Source organism: Mustelus asterias, chromosome 11 (genome assembly GCF_964213995.1).
Source record: "Mustelus asterias chromosome 11, sMusAst1.hap1.1, whole genome shotgun sequence".
Taxonomy (NCBI): domain Eukaryota; kingdom Metazoa; phylum Chordata; class Chondrichthyes; order Carcharhiniformes; family Triakidae; genus Mustelus; species Mustelus asterias.
Genome location: NC_135811.1, coordinates 54,802,204 through 54,825,225, shown reverse-complemented (window position 1 = coordinate 54,825,225; position 23,022 = coordinate 54,802,204). Strand labels below are relative to the sequence as shown.

The 23,022-nt window shown below is 45.3% G+C and overlaps 1 protein-coding gene across 1 annotated transcript in view; it reads right to left on the bottom strand.

Annotated features, from left to right (window-relative positions):
- LOC144500250 (protein bicaudal C homolog 1-like) overlaps positions 1–22,796 on the bottom strand; it is a 222,813-nt gene extending 200,017 nt beyond the window's left edge. The window contains exon 1 of the mRNA XM_078222926.1: positions 22,529–22,796. Within this exon, the coding sequence (XP_078079052.1) occupies positions 22,529–22,748 (220 nt within the window). The 5' untranslated portion in view covers positions 22,749–22,796. The remainder of the gene's footprint in view (positions 1–22,528) is intronic.
- Positions 22,797–23,022: the final 226 nt, after the last annotated feature.

Genomic DNA, 23,022 nt, shown 5'->3' with positions numbered 1-23,022 from the left:
CCACAGGAAGAGAACAGTCTTGCCTGGTGATTGTCGAGCGGTGTTCATTCATCCGTTGTCGTAGCGTCTGCATGGTTTCCCCAATGTACCATGCCTCGGGACATCCTTTCCTGCAGCGTATCAGGTAGACAACGTTGGCCGAGTTGCAAGAGTAGGTACCGTGTACCTGGTAGATGGTGTTCTCACGTGAGATGATGGCATCCGTGTCGATGATCCAGCACGTCTTGCAGAGGTTGCTGTGGCAGGGTTGTGTGGCGTCGTGGTCACTGTTTTCCTGAAGGCTGGGTAGTTTGCTGCGGACAATGGTCTGTTTGAGGTTGCGCGGTTGTTTGAAGGCAAGAAGTGGGGGTGTGGGGATGGCCTTGGCGAGATGTTCGTCTTCATCAATGACATGTTGAAGGCTCCGAAAGAGATGCCATAGTTTCTCCGCTCCGGGGAAGTACTGGACGACGAAGCGTACTCTGTTAACCATGTCCCGTGTTTGTCTTCTGGACACCCCACCATTGGAAACATCCTACCTGCATCTACCCTGTCCAGTCCTGTTAGAATTTTATAGGTTTCCATGAGATTCCCTCCTCATTCTTCTGCACTCCAGCGAATACAATCCTAACCGGCTCAATCTCTCCTCATACGTCAGTCCCGCCATCCCAGGGATCAGCCTGGTGTACTTTGTTTTATAACATTTCGATGCAACATAAGTTGCTTCTGTTATTGAAACAGAGTGAACAGTGTGGCCTTTTCTTGTTCCTCCAATATATTCCTTTTTCATTTTCTCCCCTTCTCCCTGTCCTCCCGAGACAGCAATTGAAGAATAATGTCAAAATTCTTGCGCAAATAAATTCACCAACATTCTGACTGACAGGCAAACAGGTGAGAAATGATAATCAAACTACAGGATAAAAAGAATCTCCTTCAGAGAAAACGGACAATGTAACTCACACATACCTTGTCTGACATACTAAGTGTTGATTTTGCACTCTCCCCCCACTCCCGGCTGTACAATCTCATTAATATTTGCCCAATTTCTAGATACATTACCAAAAAGATAAGAATGGAATCCCAAAAATGTATCCTGTCGACCCGACAGCAACTTACAGAAAGATATCAAAATCAATTGGTCAACATGCCCAGTTACTGATTCACACCGGACGTCTGACAGCACAGAACGAGGCCATTCAACCCATTTGCTCTGTGCTAGCTCTCCAAAGATAAATCATTGGCGGATCTTTCGTATCGTGCCCTGCAGCACACCAAAAACCAATCCCACTGTCCTGCTTTCTTCTGACCATCCTTTCCTCTGTTCACCTTCGCTTCTGTTAGAGGAGATTTTGGCTGCTGCCTCAGCCTCTCCTGCAATGAAGCATTCCTTGCTCTGCCAAACTGTGCAAATACATTTTATGCATCTCCTGACCTCTCGATGTTAAAAATCGGTGACCCCCCTTTTCTGTGTCAACCAATCCATTGGAATTAGATTTCCCCAATTCACTCTTCAAATCTCTTCATGAATACTTGATTAACAAAAAACTATTAAATTGCGTCTCAACATTCTCTCTTCCAGCAAAGAGTCACGCCAACATCATCATAATACAATTAGCACTGTACTTGCTTTCGAAGTCTAACATGCGTCATCTGTTAAAAGGTATTTGCTTAATCACTCCACAACACTGCTCATAATATTCCCTCCAAAGTGCACCAAATGTCATGTTTTTTTCCAGATCACATGTAGTAAAAGTTTATTTATTCGTGTCACAAGTAGGCTTACATTAACACTGCAATGAATTTACTGTGAAAATCCCCTAGTCGCTACACTCTGGCGCCTGTTCGGGTACATGGAGGGAGAATTTAGCACGGCCAATGCATTTAACCAGCATGTCTTTCGGACTGTGGGAGGAAACCGGAGCACCCGGAGGAAACACATGCAGACACAGGAAGAATGTGCAAACTCCACACAGTGACCCAAGCCGGGAATCGAACCCGGGTCCCTAGCACGGTGAGGCAGCAGTGCTAACCACTGTGCTTCAAATCTCTATACAGATCATTATTTACTTTAGAACATCCACACAGGGCTTTGTGCTAATCTGGCTACAGTCTAATTGTAGTTAATACACCAAATCACTGAAAGTGCCAACATCCAATGAGCAGCAGTAGGAAAGTGAATACACGCTTTACTTCCTCAATTACTCAAATAACGGCACTGTCGGATTTCTTTCAGTGGTAATTAAAATTTAACTTGCTGACAATTAGCAAACACCTTGGAGGTAAGGTTCCAGTGATGCACATACCAGTTTGATGAAATATTCCATTCCCAAGTTATTTCAAAGAGAAATTATCTTCATTTCAGAAATACTGTAAAGAAATGTCCACAGACAAGTACTGGGAAATGGACAAAGACAGCTTCACCAGCGGTACCGGAGAGCAACCAATCAACTTCATTGGAACCAGCCAGCTGGACAATGTTCTTATCCTCAAGGCACCAAATGGCAAATACATGATAACAACAAAGCAAAGACTTCAAAGCAACAGGGGAAGATGCCAAGACTGCCACAATGTTTCTTTATTGATCAACTTTAGAGGATCTGATCTTGAATCAAAACCAACACATTAAATCCCCAAATAAGTCTATAGAAATAGCTAGAATAAATTATATACATTACACTTGAAAAGAAAGTGAAAAGCAGCACAACTTCAAACGCACTGTATCTGAATGCAAAAACAGACAGAGCTGGACCCAGCCCGCAGGTCAGGCAGCATCAATGGAAAGCACAGACCCGTCAACGTGGTAGCATTCTCACCTCAGAGTCAGAGAGCTCGAGATCCTCCTGAGGACAAACCTGGGTGAACACTGCCGGGCCCGCACTGAATGAGTGCTGCACTATTGGAGGTGCCGTCCTTCAAGCGAGGCACTAAGATCAGGACGTCTCAGGGCACTTTTTCTCCCTGCATCACGGCCAACATTCAGCCTTCAACAACGACGAGCAGAACAGACAGGGAAGGCAGTGGTGTTGTGGTATTGTCGTTGGACTAGTAATCCAGAGACCCAGGGTAATGCTCTGGGGACCTGGGTTTGAATCCCACCACAGCGGATAGTGGAATTCGAACTCAATACAAATCTGGAATTAAAAATCTACTGATGACCCATGAAACCATTGTCGATTGTTGTAAAAACCCAAGTGTTTCACTAATGTCCTTTAGGGAAGGAAATCTGCCGTCCTTACCTGGCCTGGCCTCCAGAGCCACAGCAATATGGTTGACTCTTAAATGCCCTCAGGGATGTGTAGTAAATGCTGGCCCAGCAAACAACGCCCACATCCCATGAACGAATTAAAAAAAGACCAGTCAGGCATTTGTCTCATTGTTTACAGCATAATCACGGACCCCACGCACCTCGAACATTCTCTCTTCCACCTTCTTCCATCAGGAAAAAGGTTCAAAAGTCTGAGGTCACGTACCAACCAACTCAAGAACAGCTTCTTCCCTCCTGCCGTCAGCCTTTTGAATGGTCCTACCTTATATTAAGTTGGTCTTTCTCTACACCCTAGCTATGAACATAACACTACACACAACCCTCTCCTTTCTTCCTCCCATGTGTACTTTTATCAGTGGTCTGCTTTGTCTGTATAGTGCACAAAAAACAATACTTTTCATTATATACTAATACATGCGACAACAATAAATCAAATCAAATCAAGAAGTGGAAATCGGCGGTTACACGTGCCTTATAAAACAGCAGTTGGGGAGGGTTACAGTCAAGCAGGAGTGTTTTGAATGGAGTTTAAGTTGACGAAGAATAGCAGTTGGGCATCTGGCCAGAAGAACATTGGAATAGTAGAGTCCGGAGAGAGTGGGGCCTCAGACACAGATGAGTTGAGGTAGGGCTGGAGAGGTGAGGTTCTGGAGGTGAAAGTGGGCAGGCTTTGTTGGAGGGAATGTGAGAAGCACAGCTCAGGATGAAATAAGGCAATCAAGCCATGATCAGCCTGGTTCTGACTGTCGATGGCTGGGGAGACAGAGTTAGGGATTAGTGATGAAGAAACAATGTTGGTGACGGGTGTCTGAAGGCAATGGCTTCAGTTTTTCCAATGTTGAATCAATGTCTGTGCTGCTAGTAAGCCAATAATGGCATTTCCTTCTCTTCAGTTCATCCTCGGGGTCATCTGGCCTCTGCTTGCCATTTTACTAAAAAGCAGTGAACATGCAAACATCACAACAATTCATCAGTGCAGCACAAGAATATACTTGGCAAACTCCCCAAACTCTAACCAAACATCTTTAACCCATCGAGATTACAAATCAGCATGCATCACTTTAACTTCTGTGAATGCCTGCAGTCTTCATCTTCAATGGAATTTGGCAGGCTGGTAAAGAAAGGATTTGAGATGAATGGACAGATGACACAACATTGTAATCAGCCAGTTAAACCACAACTTTTCATTTGGAAGCTACTCTTCAAGGAATGGAACCGTACTTTATGTTCAAAATTTACATTTGGGCTCTGGATAGCATGTGCGATACAGAAATAATCTAAACCAAATGAAAATGAATTCTAATCTAATGAATATCGAGTGTAGTTCAAAACAGCATTGTATGCGACTGAGGTAATGCTCGCGTGAAGGCATGTGGCTTTCTGAGCACTGACTCTGTCACATTTGCTCATCATTACTGCCTTTCCACAGCCTGGCACGCTTCACAATACTGCACCGCTGACCCGGTCAGCTCTATTTCAAAATGCGTTTCGACATACAGAGAGGGAGACAAGCAGATGTAACCGAGATCCAGACATTATTGTGCTAACGGTACTTCACAGAGAGACAGTCACAAGGCCCTAGTGACAGGAGGAATATGGATGGTGGCAAGAAGCCCATTTTCAGAGGCAGTTGTTGAGGAGAGAGGAAGCAAGATGAGAGAGAGGCTGAGGCAGAGAGTGCTAGATTAGGAAAATCACGGCAGCCATAGCGTTTGAGGATGGAGCAGAGGCGAAGGAGATACACCAGAGGACGGGAGCAGAAAGAGTGAAGCCAGAGAGAAGTCTGTCAATAGAGCGCAATTTAAAAACTGATACAGAACAGGGTAAGGGAGCAAACCAGGCTAGGGCATACATCAGTGCTAGAGGAAGGGAAAGCGTGTACGCCCAGGCTGAGGGGGAGGAAGGGAAAGCGTGTGTGTGTGCGTGTCTGAGAGGGAGGGAGGGAATATGTGCATGGTCAAAGAGGGAGGGAATGAGCGTGTGTCTGAGAGGGAGGGAATGTGTGTGCATCCGAGAGGGAGGGAGGGAATGTGCATGCATGCAAGAGGGAGGGAATGTGCGCGTGGTCAGAGAGGGAGGGAGTGTGTGTGTGTGTGTGCCTGAGAGGGGGGAATGAGTGACCCCCCCAGAGGGAGGGGATTACAGGCAGTGGTCCTCAAAAATTGTTTTTTTAACTGAAGGACCCCCTTTTCAAATGGATTAATAATCACCCATTCTCATCTAATCTACAATACACTTAATACTCACTGTGCCCAGGTATTTCAGCACCTTTCAGTTATCTCAAACTGTTAAATAAAACTCCCATCTTGAACAATGCTGAACTGGTCTGTACTCATCTCAAACCATGGCAAGTGTGGGTCGACCTGACCATTTTCCTGCCCTCTCGATGCTCCTCCGTATCTACTCCCCTCCAAGGTGAAGCTGCCAACTCGCTCTGCAATGTTCGTGTGGCAGCCACCTTCCCATGTCCCCTCACCCACAGAGCCCGCTGGAAAACCGCAATTCATCACTGTCTCCAGTTTGAGCAAAGCAGATTTATAGCAGTGTGGAAATACTGGGGAGACAGCAATGAAACAACGATTCACATCAGTAGAACAACTTTCTCAATCTCAGCACACATCAAAGCTCTTTGCAGTTAATTAAGTATTTTGAAAGTGTAGTCACTGTTGTAATGTAGAAAACACAGCAGCCAATTTGCACACAGCCAGGTCACATGAAGAATGCTGCACTCTGCAACTCGCGCTCTAAGTCAAACACCTGGAGATGTGTAGATCCATGATGAGGCACTACAAGAAGAAGTTTCTTTCTTTCTCACGCAGAAAGATTTCAGCTGACTAATGGCTAACAGGAAACCCAGAGTTGGGATAAATGGGTCATTTTCAGTTTGGCAAACTGTAACCAGTGGAGTGCCACAGCAATCAGTGCTTAGTGTACGTTGTTTTGTGCAGGTAAATGTGGTAGCTATTTTGTACACAGCAGGACCCCTAATCACGTTTAATGTTTTAGGACTTTAACATCAGATAGTTTCACATTTATTGGCTAAACTAATCCCGTAAGTGGGCCCTGCACTCTGACAAACTAGAACGTGGCCCCACCCACCCAATCTCTTCGTTACTGTAGCAATCCCAGGAGTAAATCAGAAACCCTCAATCACTTTGTTCTACTTACTTGTTCCTACGTGATCACCACAATGTTGGATCTTGGCTGAACAAACACTCGCAAACCAAATGCTAAGACCATAGCTTATCAGCAGATTTATAGCGTCATCGAGGTTTACAGCATGGAAACAGGCCCTTCGGCCCAACTTGTGCATGCCGCCCTTTTTTTTTTAAACCCTTAAGCTAGTCCCAATTGCCTGCATTTGGCCCATATCCCTCTATACCCATCATACCCGAAGACACCCAGATCTCAATGCTCATTCCCCTCTCTTAATTTATAGCCATTCAGGTAATAATCTGCCTTCCTATTTTTGCTACCAAAGTGGATAATCTCATATCCAAATTATATGGCATCTACCATGCATTTGTCCACTCACATGGCTTGTCCAAATCACACTGAAGCATCCCTGCATCTTCCTCACAGCTGACCCTCCTACCCAGCTTTGTATTATTTGCAAATTTGGAGATATTACATTTAGTTCCCTCATCTGAATCATTAATATTCTTTACTCAGAGAGTGGTTGGGATGTGGAATGGACTGCCTGCTGTGATAGTGGAGTCGGACACTTTAGGAACTTTCAAGCGGTTATTGGATAGGCACATGGAGCACACCAGAATGATAGGGAGTGGGATAGCTTGATCTTGGTTTCGGACAAAGCTCAGCACAACATTGAGGGCCGAAGGGCCTGTACTGTGCTGTACTGTTCTATGTTTTATACCCATGTAATCATCTAAATGCTTTTTAAAAGACAAAATTGTACCCGCCTCTACTATTACCTCTGGCAGCTTGTTCCAGACACTCACCACCCTCTGTGTGAAAAAATTGCCCCTCTGGACACTTTTGTATCTCTCCCCTCTCACCTTAAACTTATGCCCTCTAGTTTTAGACTCACCTACCTTTGGGAAAAGATATTGACTATCTACCTTGTCTATGCCCCTCATTATTTTATAGACCTCTATAAGGTCACCCCTCAGCCTCCTATGCTCCAGAGAAAAAAGTCCCAGTTTATCCAGCCTCTCCTTATAACTCAATCCATCAGGTCCCGGTAGCATCCTAGTAAATCTTTTCTGCACTCTTTCTAGTTTAATAATATTGTTTCTATAATAGGGTGACCAGAATTGCACACAGTATTCCAAGTGTGGCCTTACCAATGTCTTGTACAACTTCAGCAAGACGTCCCAACTATTTTATTCAATGTTCTGACCAATGAAACCAAGCATGCTGAATGCCTTCTTCACCACTCTATCCACCTGTGACTCCGCTTTCAAGGAGCTATGAACATGTACCCCTAGATCTCTTTGTTCTGTAACTCTCCCCAATGCCCTACCATTAATTGAGTAAGTCCTGCTCTGGTTCAATCTACCAAAATGCATCACCTCGCATTTGTCTAAATTAAACTCCATCTGCCATTCGTCAGCCCACTGGCCCAATTGATCAAGATCCCATTGCAATTGGAGATAACCTTCCTCACTGTCCACTATGCCACCAATCTTGGTGTCATCTGCAAACTTACCATGCCTCCTATATTCTCATCCAAATCATTAATATAAATGACAAATAACAGTGGACCCAGCACTGATCCCTGAGGCACACCACTGGTCACAGGCCTCCAGTTTGAAAAACAACTCTCTACAACCACCCTCTGGCTTCTGTCAAGAAGCCAATTTTGTCTCCATATAGATACTTCATCCTGGATCCCGTGAGATTTAACCTTATGCAACATCCTACCATGCAGTACCTTGTCAAAGGCCTTGCTAAAGTCCATGTAGACAACATCAACTGCACTGCCCTCATCTACCTTCTTGGTTACCCCTTCAAAAAACTCAATCAAATTTGTGAGACTTGATTTTCCACTCACAAAGCTATGCTGACTGTCCCTAATCAGTCCTTGCGTCTCTAAATGCCTGTAGATCCTATCTCTCAAAATACCTTCCAACAACTAACCCACCACAGATGCGAGACTCACTGGCCTGTAGTTCCCAGGCTTTTCCCTGCAGCCCTTTTTAAACAAAGGCACAACATTTGCCACTCTCCAATCTTCAGGCACCTCACCCGTGACTATCGATGATTCAAATATCTCGGCTAGGGGACCCGCAATTTCCTCCCTAGCCCCCCACAGTGTCCTGGGATACACTTCATCAGGTCCCGGGGATTTATCTAACTTGATGCCATTTAATAAACAACAGCAAAGACAAGACAGCACGTTGATTGTAAAATATAGATCCATACATCATTCCTTGGAATAGAGAACACAGTTCATGGTTCTTGAGTGGCCGTGTCTCCGCAGTGGAGTCCAGCCCTGTAACTCAGAGGGCTAAGGAAAAGAGGAGGAAGGCGGTATTAATCGGGGACTCGATGGTGAAGGGGACAGACAGGCGTTTCTGCGGAGGTAGGCGGGATTCTCGCATGGTGGTCTGCCTCCCTGGGGCCGGGATCCAGGATGTCGCTAGTCGCGTCCCGGAAATCCTGAGGTGGGAGGGAGAGGAGCCTGAGGTAGCGGTACATATTGGTACCGCTGATGTGGGTAGGAAGGGAGAAGGGGTCATGAAAAGGGAGTACAGGGAATTAGGGAGACAGCTGAGAAAGAGGAAAGCAAAGGTAGGATTACTATATAGTTACTTATAGATTTACTATATAGAAAGCACAGGATTACTGCCTGTGCCACGGGAAGGTGAGGGCAGGAATGGAGTGAGGTGGAAGATGAATGTGTGGCTGAGGGACTGGTGCAGGGGGCAGGGATTCAGGTTCCTGGACCATTGGGACCTCTTTAGGGGCAGGGGTGATCTGTATACAAAAAACGGGTGGAACTTGAATCACACGGGGACCAATATCCTGGCCGGTAGGTTGGCTAAGGTTACTGGGGAGAATTTAAACTAGATAGGTTGGGGGGAGGGGAGCTAGAAGAGTTGACTAGGATCAAGGAACTAATTGATGGGGTGGAGGATGCAGGGGTAAGGGGAATTACAAAATTAATGGTAGAGGAGAGGGTGCAAGTGAATGAAGGCGGTAATTTAGATAAGGGAGTAGAGGGAGAGGGTGTTCGCGACTCATCAAAGCGGGTCCAGATAAAAGCTGGAATAAGGACACTTTGCCTGAATGCACGAAGCATTCGGAACAAGGTAAATGAGTTGATGGTGCAAATCAGCACGAGTGGGTACGATCTAGTGGCCATTACAGAAACGTGGCTGAAAGGTGACCAGGACTGGGAGATGAATATCCAGGGGTATCAGGCGTTTAGGAAGAATAGACAGGAAGGAAAAGGTGGTGGGGTCGCGCTATTAATAAGAGATAATATCAGGGTAGTACTGAGGGATGACATAGGCTCTGAGGAACAAAACGTGGAATCATTATGGGTAGAGATGAGGAATAGTAGAGGGAGAAAGACACTAGTAGGTGTGGTATATAGGCCCCCAAATAATAATGTTGAGGTAGGGAGGGCTATAAACAAGCAGATAAGGGATGCGTGTAAAAACGGAACGGCAATAATCATGGGGGACTTCAACATGCACATTGACTGGCAGACTCAAGTCGGTAAGGGTGGAATGGAGGAAGAGTTCTTAGAATGCTGTCGGGATAGTTTCCTTGAACAGCATGTTATGGAACCGACGAGGGAACGAGCTATTTTGGATCTGGTATTGTGTAACGAGGTAGGTAGAATTAAGGATCTTATTGTGAAGGACCCTCTTGGGTCTAGTGACCACAATATGGTCGAATTTCTGATTCAGATGGAAGAGGAGAAAGTTTGGTCCCAAACCAGTGTCCTCTGTTTGAACAGAGGGAAATATGATAGGATGAGGGATGAATTGGCTAAGGTAGACTGGGAGAGCAGGCTGGCAGGTAGGATAGCTGAGGAACAGTGGAGGATTTTTAAGGAGATCCTTTTCAGTTCTCAGCAAAAATATATTCCAGCAAAAAACAAGGATTGTAAGAAAAGGGAGAACCAGCCGTGGATAACGAAGGAAATAAAGGAGAGTATTAAAATAAAAACAGCTGCGTACAGAGTGGCCAAAAATAGTGGAGAAACAAGTGATTGGGAAAAATTTAAGAAACAACAAAGAGAGACTAAGAAAGCGATAAAGAAAGGAAGGATAGACTATGAAGCTCGGCTAGCAATTAATATAAAAAATGATAGTAAAAGTTTTTATAAATATATAAAAAGGAATAGAGTGGCTAGAGTGAATGTTGGACCCTTGGAGGACGAGAGGGGGGAGTTAATAGTGGGAAATGAGGATATGGCTGAGTCTTTAAATAAGTTTTTTGTGTCGGTCTTCACGGTGGAGGACACAAATAGTTTGCCAAATATTAACGATAGAGGGTTGGCAGCAGGAGAAATACTTAATACAATTAATGTTACCAGAGAGGCAGTGCTGGGTAGACTAATGGGACTGAAGGTGGATAAGTCCCCGGGTCCAGATGGAATGCATCCCAGGGTATTGAAAGAAATGTCAGAGGTAATAGTGGATGCGTTAGTGATTATTTATCAAAACTCGTTGCATTCTGGGGTAGTGCCGGTTGATTGGAAAACGGCTAATGTTACGCCGCTGTTTAAAAAAGGAAGGAGACAAAAGGCGGGTAACTATAGGCCGGTCAGCTTAACGTCTGTAGTAGGGAAAATGCTGGAATCCATTATTAAAGAGGAGATAGCAGGGCATCTGGATAGAAATGGTTCGATCAATCAGACGCAGCATGGATTCATGAGGGGAAAGTCGTGCTTGACGAACATGTTGGATTTTTATGAAGATGTGACTAGGGCGGTTGATGGAGGAGAACCGGTGGATGCGGTGTTTTTGGATTTCCAAAAGGCGTTTGATAAGGTGCCCCATAAAAGGCTGCTGAAGAAGATTAGGGCACACGGAGTTGGGGGTAGTGTGTTAAAGTGGATTGGGGACTGGCTATCCGACAGGAAGCAAAGAGTCGGAATAAATGGGTGTTTTTCCAGTTGGAGGAAGGTAACTAGTGGCGTGCCGCAGGGATCGGTACTCGGGCCGCAACTATTTACCATTTATATAGATGATCTGGAGGAGGGGACGGAGTGTAGGGTAACGAAGTTTGCAGACGACACAAAGATAAGTGGAAAAGTGAATCATGTGGAGGACGGAGAAGATCTGCAGAGAGATTTGGACAGGCTGAGTGAGTGGGCGAGGATATGGCAAATGGAGTATAACGTTGAGAAATGCGAGGTTATACACTTTGGAGGAAATAATAACAAATGGGATTACTATCTCAATGGAAACAAATTAAAACATGCTACCGTGCAAAGGGACCTGGGGGTCCTTGTGCATGAGACGCAAAAGCCCAGTCTGCAGGTACAACAGGTGATCAAGAAGGCAAATGGGATGTTGGCCTATATCGCGAGGGGGATAGAATATAAAAGCAGGGATGTCTTGATGCACCTGTACAGGGCATTGGTGAGGCCGCAGCTGGAATACTGTGTGCAGTATTGGTCCCCTTATATGAGGAAGGATATATTGGCATTGGAGGGAGTGCAGAGAAGGTTCACCAGGTTGATACCGGAGATGAGGGGTTTGGATTATGAGGAGAGGCTGAGGAGATTGGGTTTGTACTCGTTGGAGTTTAGAAGGATGAGGGGGGATCTTATGGAGACTTATAAGATAATGCGGGGGCTGGATAGGGTGGAGGCGGAGAGATTCTTTCCACTTAGTAAGGAAGTTAAAACTAGAGGACACAGCCTCAAAATAAAGGGGGGTCGGTTTAAGACAGAGTTGAGGAGGAACTTCTTCTCCCAGAGGGTGGTGAATCTCTGGAATTCTCTGCCCACTGAGGTGGTGGAGGCTACCTCGCTGAATATGTTTAAAGCGCGGATGGATGGATTCCTGATCGGTAAGGGAATTAAGGGTTATGGGGATCAGGCGGGTAACTGGTACTGATCCACGTCAGATCAGCCATGATCTTATTGAATGGCGGGGCAGGCTCGAGGGGCTAGATGGCCTACTCCTGCTCCTATTTCTTATGTTCTTATGTTCTTGAGCTAAAACTTAATAAAACTTTTATTGTCCTATTTGCACGGTGGCACAGTGGTTGACACTGCTGCCGCACATCGATGGGTTCGATTCCCGGCTTGGGTCACTGTCTGTGTGGAGTTTGCACATTCTCCTCGTGTCTGCGTGGGTTTCCTCCGGGTGCTCCGGTTTCCTCCCACAGTCCAAAGATGTGTGGGTTAGGTTGATTGGCCATGCTAAAATTGCCCCTTCGTGTCCTGGGATGCGTAGATTAGAGGGATTAGCGGGTAAACTGTGTAGGGATATGGGGGTAGGGCCTGGGTGGGATTGTGGTCAGTGCAGACTCGATGGGCCGAATGGCCTCTTTCTGTACTGTAGGGTTTCTATGATTTCTATGATTTCTAAACTAAACCTTATTTCACCTTAAGAAGGACACGTGAGCTGGGATAAGCCCACCAAAATATTCTTTTAAACTTTTTGAAGCACATGGAGAAGATTAAAATTAAATCTTTCAAGTTGTCAAAAAGATACCTATGACAATGCCTTAATGGTTTGCTTTTGAAGTGAAAGGTTTGGTCCAATCCAGGGAATAAATTAACCATTTCATACACTTTGGCTCAACTGTGACCCGTTTCCACATCTATGATTAACGGTTAGCTACAGGACCACCATACCGAACTGCACCAAACTCTGTCAATGTACATCAGGCAGGCTGGCTCATTCGCTCATTAAACCTGGTTTTAACCTTTCAAAGTCACAACGAGGAGGAATGAATTGCACAGTTTGCATTATAGACAAAAATTCTAGTAAGAGTGTGCAAAAACAGAATTACATTTGTTAACGTGCAACCCCTCACCTCAAACAACAATTTCACAAACAAGTTAAATTCTCTCTTCACTAACAGGCAAATACTTTTCTTTACAGTTCAAAAGCAGATCCAGGTGACCATTCCCATGGTACAGGCTGTGCTACGATGGGTCCTCTCCAAAGTTTGCCTCTCACTGGCTGTCATGAGGCTGAAGGGTTTCAGCATGTTGGTCTAACAACACTGGTGTGCGATGCTGAGGGAAGGCAGGCCTGAGGTAACCAATGCTTCACACGGGAAAGGCATCATCCAGAGACAGACCCGCCATTCCTTTGAATGATGTGTGCAATTACATTCCAAAATATCATTCCCGTTCCAATCTCTCCCTCTCTGCCACCAAAACCTCCATTGTGCCTTCATAGAATAGAAGAATCATCGAATCCCTACAGTGCAGAAACAGGTGATTCGGCTCATCGAGCCTGCACCAAAACCAATCCCACTCAGGCTCTATCCCCATAACCACATATATTTACCCTATTCATCCCGCTGACACTAGGGGCAATTTAGCATGGCCAAGCCACCTAACCAGCACATCTTTGGAGTGTGGGAGGAAACCGGAGCACCCAGAGGAAACCCATGCAGACACGGGGAGAACGTGCAAACTCCACACAGACAGTGAACCATGGTCAGAATTGTCCCTGGCGCTGTGAGGCAGCAGTGCTAACCAGTGTGCCACCGTGCCTTCTCTCATTCCAGGACAGTCTTTCTTCAATCTGCTTCCCAGGGAAGCTTCCGGAACTCCAGCTTGCCTGTAACTCCACCATCCTGTTCTGTATAAAATCTTGCTTACTTCATCACCAGAATCCTTACTCCCATTGATTCCCTTGGCACCAACCAATCACTCCCTTCCTCCCCTTGTAATTTGGCCACAACTTGAGTTCTGTGCGCGGTTCTGGTCACCACATGACAGAAAAGATGTAATTCCATTAGTGAGGGCACAGAGGAGATTTAGGAGTGACGTTTTGCCAATCGCTCCTTCGCTCTAACCTACTCTTGACCTTCTGTCCTGTCCCACCTCCTCCAGGGCCCTCACAATTATATATCACATTTCTACCCCTCTTCAGTTCTGAAGAGGAGTCACTGGATAGGAATTGAAACGTTAACTCTGTTTCTCTCTCCACAGATGCTGCCAGACCTACTGAGTTTATCCAGCATTTTCTGTTTTTAATCGCAGATGTTGCCAGGACAGGAAAACAGCAGCTATGAGGAAAGATTGGATAGGCTGGGGTTGTTCTCCTTGGAACAGAGGAAGCGGAGGGGAGTTTTGTTTGAGACGTCCAAGATTGTGAGGGGGTGGATGGGAAGGGCCTATTTACCTTAGCAGAGAGGTCGGTGACTAGAGGACATAGTTTTAAAATGATTGGTAGAAAAATTATAGGGGAAATGAGGGAAAAAATTTCACTCAGAGGGTGGAAGGGGTCTAGAACTCTCTGCCTGAAAAGGGTGGAGGGGAAAAACACATCTCATTTCAAAGGTTCTGGATCTGTAACCTGCAGGACTACGGACCAAATGCTGGAAAATGGGATTAAGCTGGGTAGCTCGTTTGTTGGCCGGCCCAGACGCAATGGGCCAAATAGCCTCGTTCTGTGCGGTAAACTTTCTACAATTCTAACTCAAAGACTGACGTGGTAACACGAACCTTGGTGAAACCCACTTCAAGTGGTTGAACGTGGAAGGGAGTGCTAGCACTGACAAGAGGTGGCTGCAGAGCTGGGTCAAGGGAACGTTTATGAATCTAATTTGGAAGGGAGCCAGCATGGTTGGTATGGTAGTTTTATGGGTCATTAATGTAACTTTTTCTGCAACGGCCCTGGCAATCCAACCAGCACACTCTACATCAGCAACCTATGTTTCCACTTAGCAGCAGAAGGGTTTGCAAAAGAAGGTTGCTTGTTCCGTCTGCCGTTGTGTCAAACTGTCAACCGACATCAGACACAGCAGAAATGGCAGGAGAAACGGTGAAAACGAGTGCAGTTGGTGGGCTCCATCTGACACATATTCTGAATGAAAATGATCTTGTTGTGTGCTGGCCTTACATGGGCTCAGGGAAGTGCCTGCGGGAACAGGCTGGTGTCAGTCTGCTCTCTACAGATGAAATCTGGTAACACCACTAACCTTCTCAACTTTCCCTTCCGCAATCACAGAAAAAAAAAGCCAAGCCTCGAGGACGCTGCTCTGCTCATCAGTTACATAGGAAAAATGTTACTTTACAAGTTGGATGTTCACAAAGAGGCCCATTTAATCTCCAGGTCGCTATTGAGCCAGCACTCTGATAATCCACATCCTTACTGGCAATAATGTTAGTGACTAATTAACAAAACTACCATTAATAGAGTGAAGAGAAAGAGTGAAAATAAAGAGAGATAGATAGAGAGAAGGATAAAGAGAAAAAGAGCGATACAGAAGACAGAGGCAAAGATAAAAAGTGCAAGGGAGACCAAAAGGCAGATAGAGAGATATTAGGATATTAACAAAATGATTATAAGTAGGAGAAATATAAACCAGATATCGTTAATTTATATAGGAGTAAAGACTTAGCTGGATTGATAGATAGGCACAAACAAACTAGATAGATAAAACAGATTAGATTATATTACATTAGATAGAAATGTACCCAGCCTGTATCTCCTTTACTGTCACTACCAGTTGTGATATATTCTTCACTCTGCTTCTGCAAGCAGCGATTTCTGAAGCACAAAACTGTGGCCACAACACTACCACAGGCATTGTTATAGATTGCAAACAAATTCACCTCACTGTTACCCTTTCAATAATGGGCGGGATTTTACAGCCTTGTCGTCCCAAAACCGTAAAATCCCACACGGAGTCAACGGACCTTCCCATTGTCTGCCCCTTGCCCACTCTGATTCCCGTGGCAGGCAGGGTGGTAAAATTCCAGCGAATATTTCTAAATGTAAGCAATGTTAAGAGTGAAACTAGGTTAGTTAATGCCAGGTGGTGCCATAGAATGAGAACACTTGGGTCACATTATTGACACGGCACTGACCAAGGTACAGGATGCTCTCTGCTCAGGGTACACAGAAGGTGAGATCCCACAACTCAAACTGGAGCTGGTTAGGGAAAAATCATTTTTAAAGAGCAGGTACATTCTATACCCTATGGTGTTAAGATAATATGTTTGAAGGGGGTTATTTAAACAAAAGATTCTTCGTGTTTACATCTTTTATTTATCAGTGTCACAGGTAGGCTTACACTGCAATGAAGTTACTTTGAAAATCCCCTAGTCGCCACACTCCGCTGCCTGTTCGGGTCAATGCACCTAACCAGTACATCTTTCAGACTGTGTGAAGAAACCAGAGCATCCGGAGGAAACCCACGCAGACACGGGGAGAACCTGCAAACTCCACAGACAGTGACCTGAGCTGGGAATTGAACCCGGGTCCCTGGCGCTGTGAGGCAGCAGTGCTAACCACTGTGCCACCCATGCTTGCGCTCTCAGAAAAGCATCGCTTCGTTAAACATCAACTGTTACGCGTTTTCAATGAAGTAGAAATACATCGAGGGCAGGGAGTGGATCTCATTTAGCAGAGGGTTCGTCACAATGGGTGCTGCAGATACTCAACACAACTTTTACGTATTATCACTGGGCAGAGTCCAGAAAAAAAATCTCTCGTCTCCACAAACTTTGAAAAAGGAATTCAAATTTCCTTTTGCAGTTTGGAAGTATTTTTATAAAAAAATAATAACAAAGCCTCATTCCTCACCAACATGTTCGAAACAACAAGTGATTTCTGACTGCGATGCTGCTAACATCATCATCTCTCAGGGTCTCCAGTGGTTTTAAGTGTTCCAGCCAGGAAGTCTCTGTCATGGAAGGGGGGGCTCTGTTAACAGTCTACATCCCCGTAGCGTGGGCTGCAGCTGAGAAACTACACTCCTTGAAATGATTCTATGGAGCACATTTGTCTAGCAGATCAATTTCTCTAAAGATCGCGGCCGTTCCTATAATCTCACTTGCAAATGCTTTCTGGAATCCAATCCTCGTATGGTAAGCATTATGATATTGTTAAAAATCATCTGGCTTTCCATTTTAGATGCATCATCTATCATCTGAAGATGGTTAAAGCATAGATTAGTCTATTGCAATGATCCTCAAGTTACAACCATCAAAAGTATTTTCATATATTAAACTTCAAAGTGTAGAAAAGTCCAGATCAATATTTGAAATGATTAATTAGCTGCAGCTTGTAGAGGTTTTAGAAAGTATGCAGTGTGCTGCATCAATCATTAACCCACCCCCAGCAAAGAAAAAAACAACTCGAAACAAATTCCACACAATCATATCCAGTGAATCATAATATGAACAAATCTCACTTCCATCCTATCCACCCCCAGGCTTCACTTTAACCCAATTTTTAATCTCAATTTTCCCACTCGTGAAGCCTGTTCACAATTCTGAAATAGTTACTATTTATACAAATGCTATCTCTCTCCCTCTCTCTATGTACTCTTAGGTATGCGTCTGTCAAACAGAGCTTATTTTACGAGTTCATACACTAGACTGCTACCTAATGTAGTAAGAACTGCCTCACTTCTGTATAATAACAGTGCAACCCCCCCACCCACCCACCAACCTCCAAACCACAAGCTATGGAATAGTAACTAGCAATACACTTGCATTCCCCAAAACAGCATTCCCCCAACAGCCACACACCGCCCCATAACTTCCTCATACCCAGCCCAAACAAAATGTGGCAGTCCCCCAAAACATGCCATCTGCATCCCCCCCCCAAAACAACACCCTCATGCAGCACTGCAAACCATCCCCCTCCCCACCCCACCACGTCCCCACCCCTGCATCCCAGCAAAACACACACCTCTGGGTGCCCCCCACCCCTGCGTTCCAGCAAAACACACACCCCTGGGTGCCCCCCACCCCTGCGTTTCAGCAAAACACACACCCCACCTCCCAAACCACAAAACAGCTGACAGACAGCCCCCGCACTGCCAACAGTCTCTACCCTCCAGCCTGCCATCATCATCTTCATCCATGTATTCTTTTAATTCATCAGCTTTATTCAAATCTTTGCATTCAAACCTTTGTGGATCTTCATATTTAGCATAAAGAATAGATGAATAAGAAGCTATATCAAATAATTATCTCTGCTACAGTTAACCAATCCCATCACCTCATCCTCCCTCCCATGCCATCCCCATCCCTCTCATCAATGCAGGAACAGTCCCTCCAGCCAGGGTAACTTGGCTGTTGGGCTCCCTGTGTTTTCTGCTGCACTAACCTGCTGCCACCACTAGTTGGCAGTCCAATGTGCTCCTAATCCTCCATGTGCCCCACGTGCAACTGGCACTGCCCAACAAATAATCCCACCAACGAGCGAGCCTCTTAAACTGACCAATCGAAATGCAATCCGTCCAGAGGGACTATTATTTCGGATGCTGATCTGTTTAATTTGGAGTTCAGCCCACTGACAGCAGAGTCAAAGTGTTTTCGGAGTCTGCAGTAATCTCTGTATGATTTACTGTGGGGTAGTTAGGATTGCAATGGTGCAGTTGGAATCATTCGCATCATTGGGCCCATTCATAGATCGGCCTTAAAAACCTCTCTCTGAGACATGTTTACAATCTCACAGCTCCAGGGACCTGGGTTCGATTCCCGGCTTGGGTCACTGTCTGTGTGGAGTTTGCACATTCTCCTCGTGTCTGCGTGGGTTTCCTCCGGGTGCTCCGGTTTCCTCCCACAGTCCAAAGATGTGCGGGTTAGGTTGATTGGCCAGGTTAAAAATTGCCCCTTAGAGTGCTGAGATGCATAGGTTAGAGGGATTAGCGGGTAAAAATATGTGGGGGTAGGGCCTGGGTGGGATTGTGGTCGGTGCAGACTCGATGGGCCGAATGGCCTCCTTCTGCACTGTAGTGATTCTGTGTTCTAATCTCAGTCCTTGGCAATGGGGGAAGCACACAGGGCTACTTAGAGTATGTGGTAAAGAACGGGGACCAAGTCATCCTGCGTTACTGTGACACGCTACATAATTAAATGTCATTTAAACAGAGAACCAATGTCCCATACATTTATTAGACCAGGGAATAGTATCCAAGTACAGGAGAGAAATGGGGAAATAGTGCTGCCCTCTTAAAGTTTCACACAGTCTGCTTCCCAATAACTTAGTAAATGCACCTTTGAAAATGCTTCCATCCTGTTGGCCTGGCATCAGTAACTCCTGGTGGGAATGAATCTGCCAAAGTGTTCAGACTACCGACTTATCAAACCAGCTTCACACGCAACTAATACCCGCACACCAGAGACAAACTCAATGAAGGTGAATCTCAAGACTTTACACCGATTGGTAAACTTACTACACATGCAATTGGATTGAGTCAAACTAGCAAGGTATCATGTCCCCTTTGAAAATATCTATATTGCTGGACTTTAGTTTGATTCACACTGTATTGAGTCACATGAACAGCTTAAGAAAAATCTCTAAAGAGCAATACCCTGGCATTAGCTTTAGTGTGGACATGCCGGCATTGGACTCTCTCCACTCACATTGTCTGTACCTTTAAGACTTGATTACCTGTAAAGACTCGCATTCCAACCATTATTTTGTAAATTGAGTTTGTGTCTTTATATGCCCTGTTTGTGAACAGAACTCCCACTCACCTGATGAAGGAGCAGCGCTCCGAAAGCTAGTGGCTTGTGCTATCAAATAAACCTGTTGGACTTTAACCTGGTGTCATTAGCTTTAGTTCCAGGTATTGGCTGGAATCTCCTAAAAACACATTCAATAATATTATTCACATTTCCATCTCTCCTCCTTTTAATTCAAAGTTGCTTCATTCAAATTATTGGAGAGTTCAAACATTCTCAGTCCACTTAGTTCTCCTTCAGTCATTCAGCATCACAAAATTAATCCCTGCCTGTACACCTAACATGTCAATAATGTCCTATCATACATTCAGTAACACAAAGGTAATTCTGCTTGAAGACATTTGATTGATTTTTTTTCCCCCGCTGCATGGGAATGGGAGACAGCTTGGGGCAAAGAGAATCACCACAAAATGTTTTGCAAGTAAATATTTGGAAGATCCGAAGGTTCAGCTCATCAGCTGGTCTGGGCGGGGGGGGGGGGGGAACACCAAGTGAAAATTTAGCTCAATCACTTCTGGGGTTGCTTAGTCTGATCTACACGTCCAATGCATAGGAATAACTGATCACTACTTTAGAAGATAGTCATCAATAAATCCCAATGGGAAACTCAGGAGAAACTTCTTTACTCAGTGGAACTTGCCACCGCACACTGGGCATCACAGTGGTTAGCACTGCTGCCTCACAGCACCAGGGACCCTGGTTCAATTCCCAGCTTGGGTCACTGTCTGTGCGGAGTCTGCACATTCTCCCCGTGTCTGCGTGTGTTTCCTCCGGGTGCTCCGGTTTCCTCCCATAGTCCAAAAGATGTGCTGGTTAGGTGCATTGGCCGTGCTAAATTCTCACTCCGGTCTACCTGAACAGGCGCCGGAGTGTGACGACTGGGGGATTTTCACAGTAACTTCATTGCAGTGTTAATATAAGCCCACTTGTGACACTAATAACTAAACTTTAAACACAACTAGTAGTGGAGGACAATGTTAGAGACGTATTTTAAGTTGTAGCTAGATAAACACACAAAGCAGGAGAAGATATTCTGATATGGTGAGATGAAGTAAGATAGGAGACTGGTTTGAAGCATCAACACCCATTCTGAAGAGACATACGGACTGGAAAAGTTAACTCTTGTTTCTCTCTGCACTGTTGCTGCCAGACCTGCTGAGCTTTTCCAGCTATTTCTGTTTTTATTTCACACTAACACTGACCAGTTGGGGCCGAATGGCCTGTTTCTGTGCTGTGGGTCTCCAAGTCTTCTAAGAAGCATCATGATCCAGGTCAAAGGTTTGCTGTTTTATTTTGAACGACACGTTGATATTTTTATATGATAAAACCTGAGAAGTGAGAAGATGATTTTGCCCACATTAAGAAACGCCAGCCAGTCAAACAGGACATGTGGGTCACTAGCTTGGAAATCAAACCTTCACAAACCTGTTGATCAACTCACACCCACTGAGTAGGCAGAGTGTGAAAGCTGGGTACTAATGTACAAGCTAAATTCACATCTGTGTTTGGGGGGGGTGGGGACAGGGAGCATTTTCGGTACTAGTACTTTAGTTTCCTAAAAAAAAGTTGCCACGTCTTTCAAGATACGTTTTGCAGTTTAAATGGAAGTTTTTGGCAGAGGTTGCAGGAGTTTCAATGTAAGGAAACGGGTCGCGACTAATATTTAAATTGATCCAACTATTATTCCGACTTGCAGGAAACGTGTTTGCCCCCGTAAAGTGCAGGTTTGAGGCTGGGAGCCGCGGTGATGTTACAAACGGCCCGGATCTGCCACCAGACTTGGACAGTAACTAGTTCATGTTTCTGTAAATGCTCGACACCAACATTTATACAGGACATTACAAATGCTCAGATCTGTAAAGTGTGAGGTCCTTCTCCCGCCCCCCCCCGCCGGAAGCCTCCAGTGGAGCCTTGGACCACACTTTAATGCACCCAGGACCTGATTTCATAAGTTATACTGTCAGCTTCGCACTCAGTAAGAGTGCCAGCCCCAAGCTGCCCTTTAGATTATTCTAGGGTGAATTTATTACAGCTCATTGTAGGAATACAACTGGCTTCTCCAAACATTAGCGTTAAACATTTGTAGCAAATTGACAATTCCTAGAAATACTCAAATGATCAAGATCCACATAGTCACCCAGGGCTGAGAATGAGCTATTCACACTTTGCAACTCTCAGCTGATTCCCAAAAGTTGTCCATTTTCTCCCTTGCCCTGGACTTGCTGTGTTTCTACACTCACTCTCCGGAGTTAAAGTTGGACACTTAAGAAAACGTTTCCCCCTCTCTTTCTCCTGTTTGTTGAATTAACTCTCACCCTCTCTGCTTGTTGGGTTAATTTTCATCCTCTCTCTTGTTGACTTGATAACTTTCACCTTCTCTCCTGTTAAGTTGATAACTTTCATCCTCTCTTTCTCTCCTGTTGGGTTAACTCTCACCCTGTCTGTCTCTCTCTCTCTCGGTTGGGTTAACTCATCCTTTTTCACTCTGTTTGTTGAGTTGATAACTCTCACCCTGTCTGTCTGTTGGGTTAACTCTCTCACCCTGTCTCTTTCTTTCTCTCTCTGTTGAGTTGATAACTCTAACTCTGTCTGTTTGTTTGGTTGATAACTCTCTCTCTCTCTCTCTATTGAGTTAACTCTCACCCTGTCTCTCTCTCATGTTGGGTTAACTCTCTCACCTTGTAACATCGCCTCCAGTTTTTTGCGGTCCACTCGGAATCTCTCCTCCACCCAGTCGGGGTCAGTGCAGTGCAGGAGAGGCTGCCCATCGTCCTCGGAGGCGGCGAGTGGGGAATCGGCGCTCCTCTCGCTGTTGGAGCCGGGCTCCGGGGCTCCAGGCTCTTGCAGCGGCTGAACCGGCAGCAGGTAGCCGCTCAGAGAGTCACACTGAGCGGCCATGGGCTCCGGCAGTTGCAGCACTCACTCCGAGTCAGCTCCACTTGCAGCTCAGGGGGCTGGACTGGAACTGAGACTCCACATCCACATCGGAACTCCTAATGCAGAGCAAATCTGCTGGGCAAATCCATCCGCACAATACACCAAAGTAGTCCCATTGCAATTTAATCTGTAACCCATTATAATAGTCATTCTCTGCGAGCTCTCAGAGTTTGGTGCAGAAAGCACACAGAAAATATCCAAACTGCTTACTATTAACCCCTTAGAGTCAAATTCA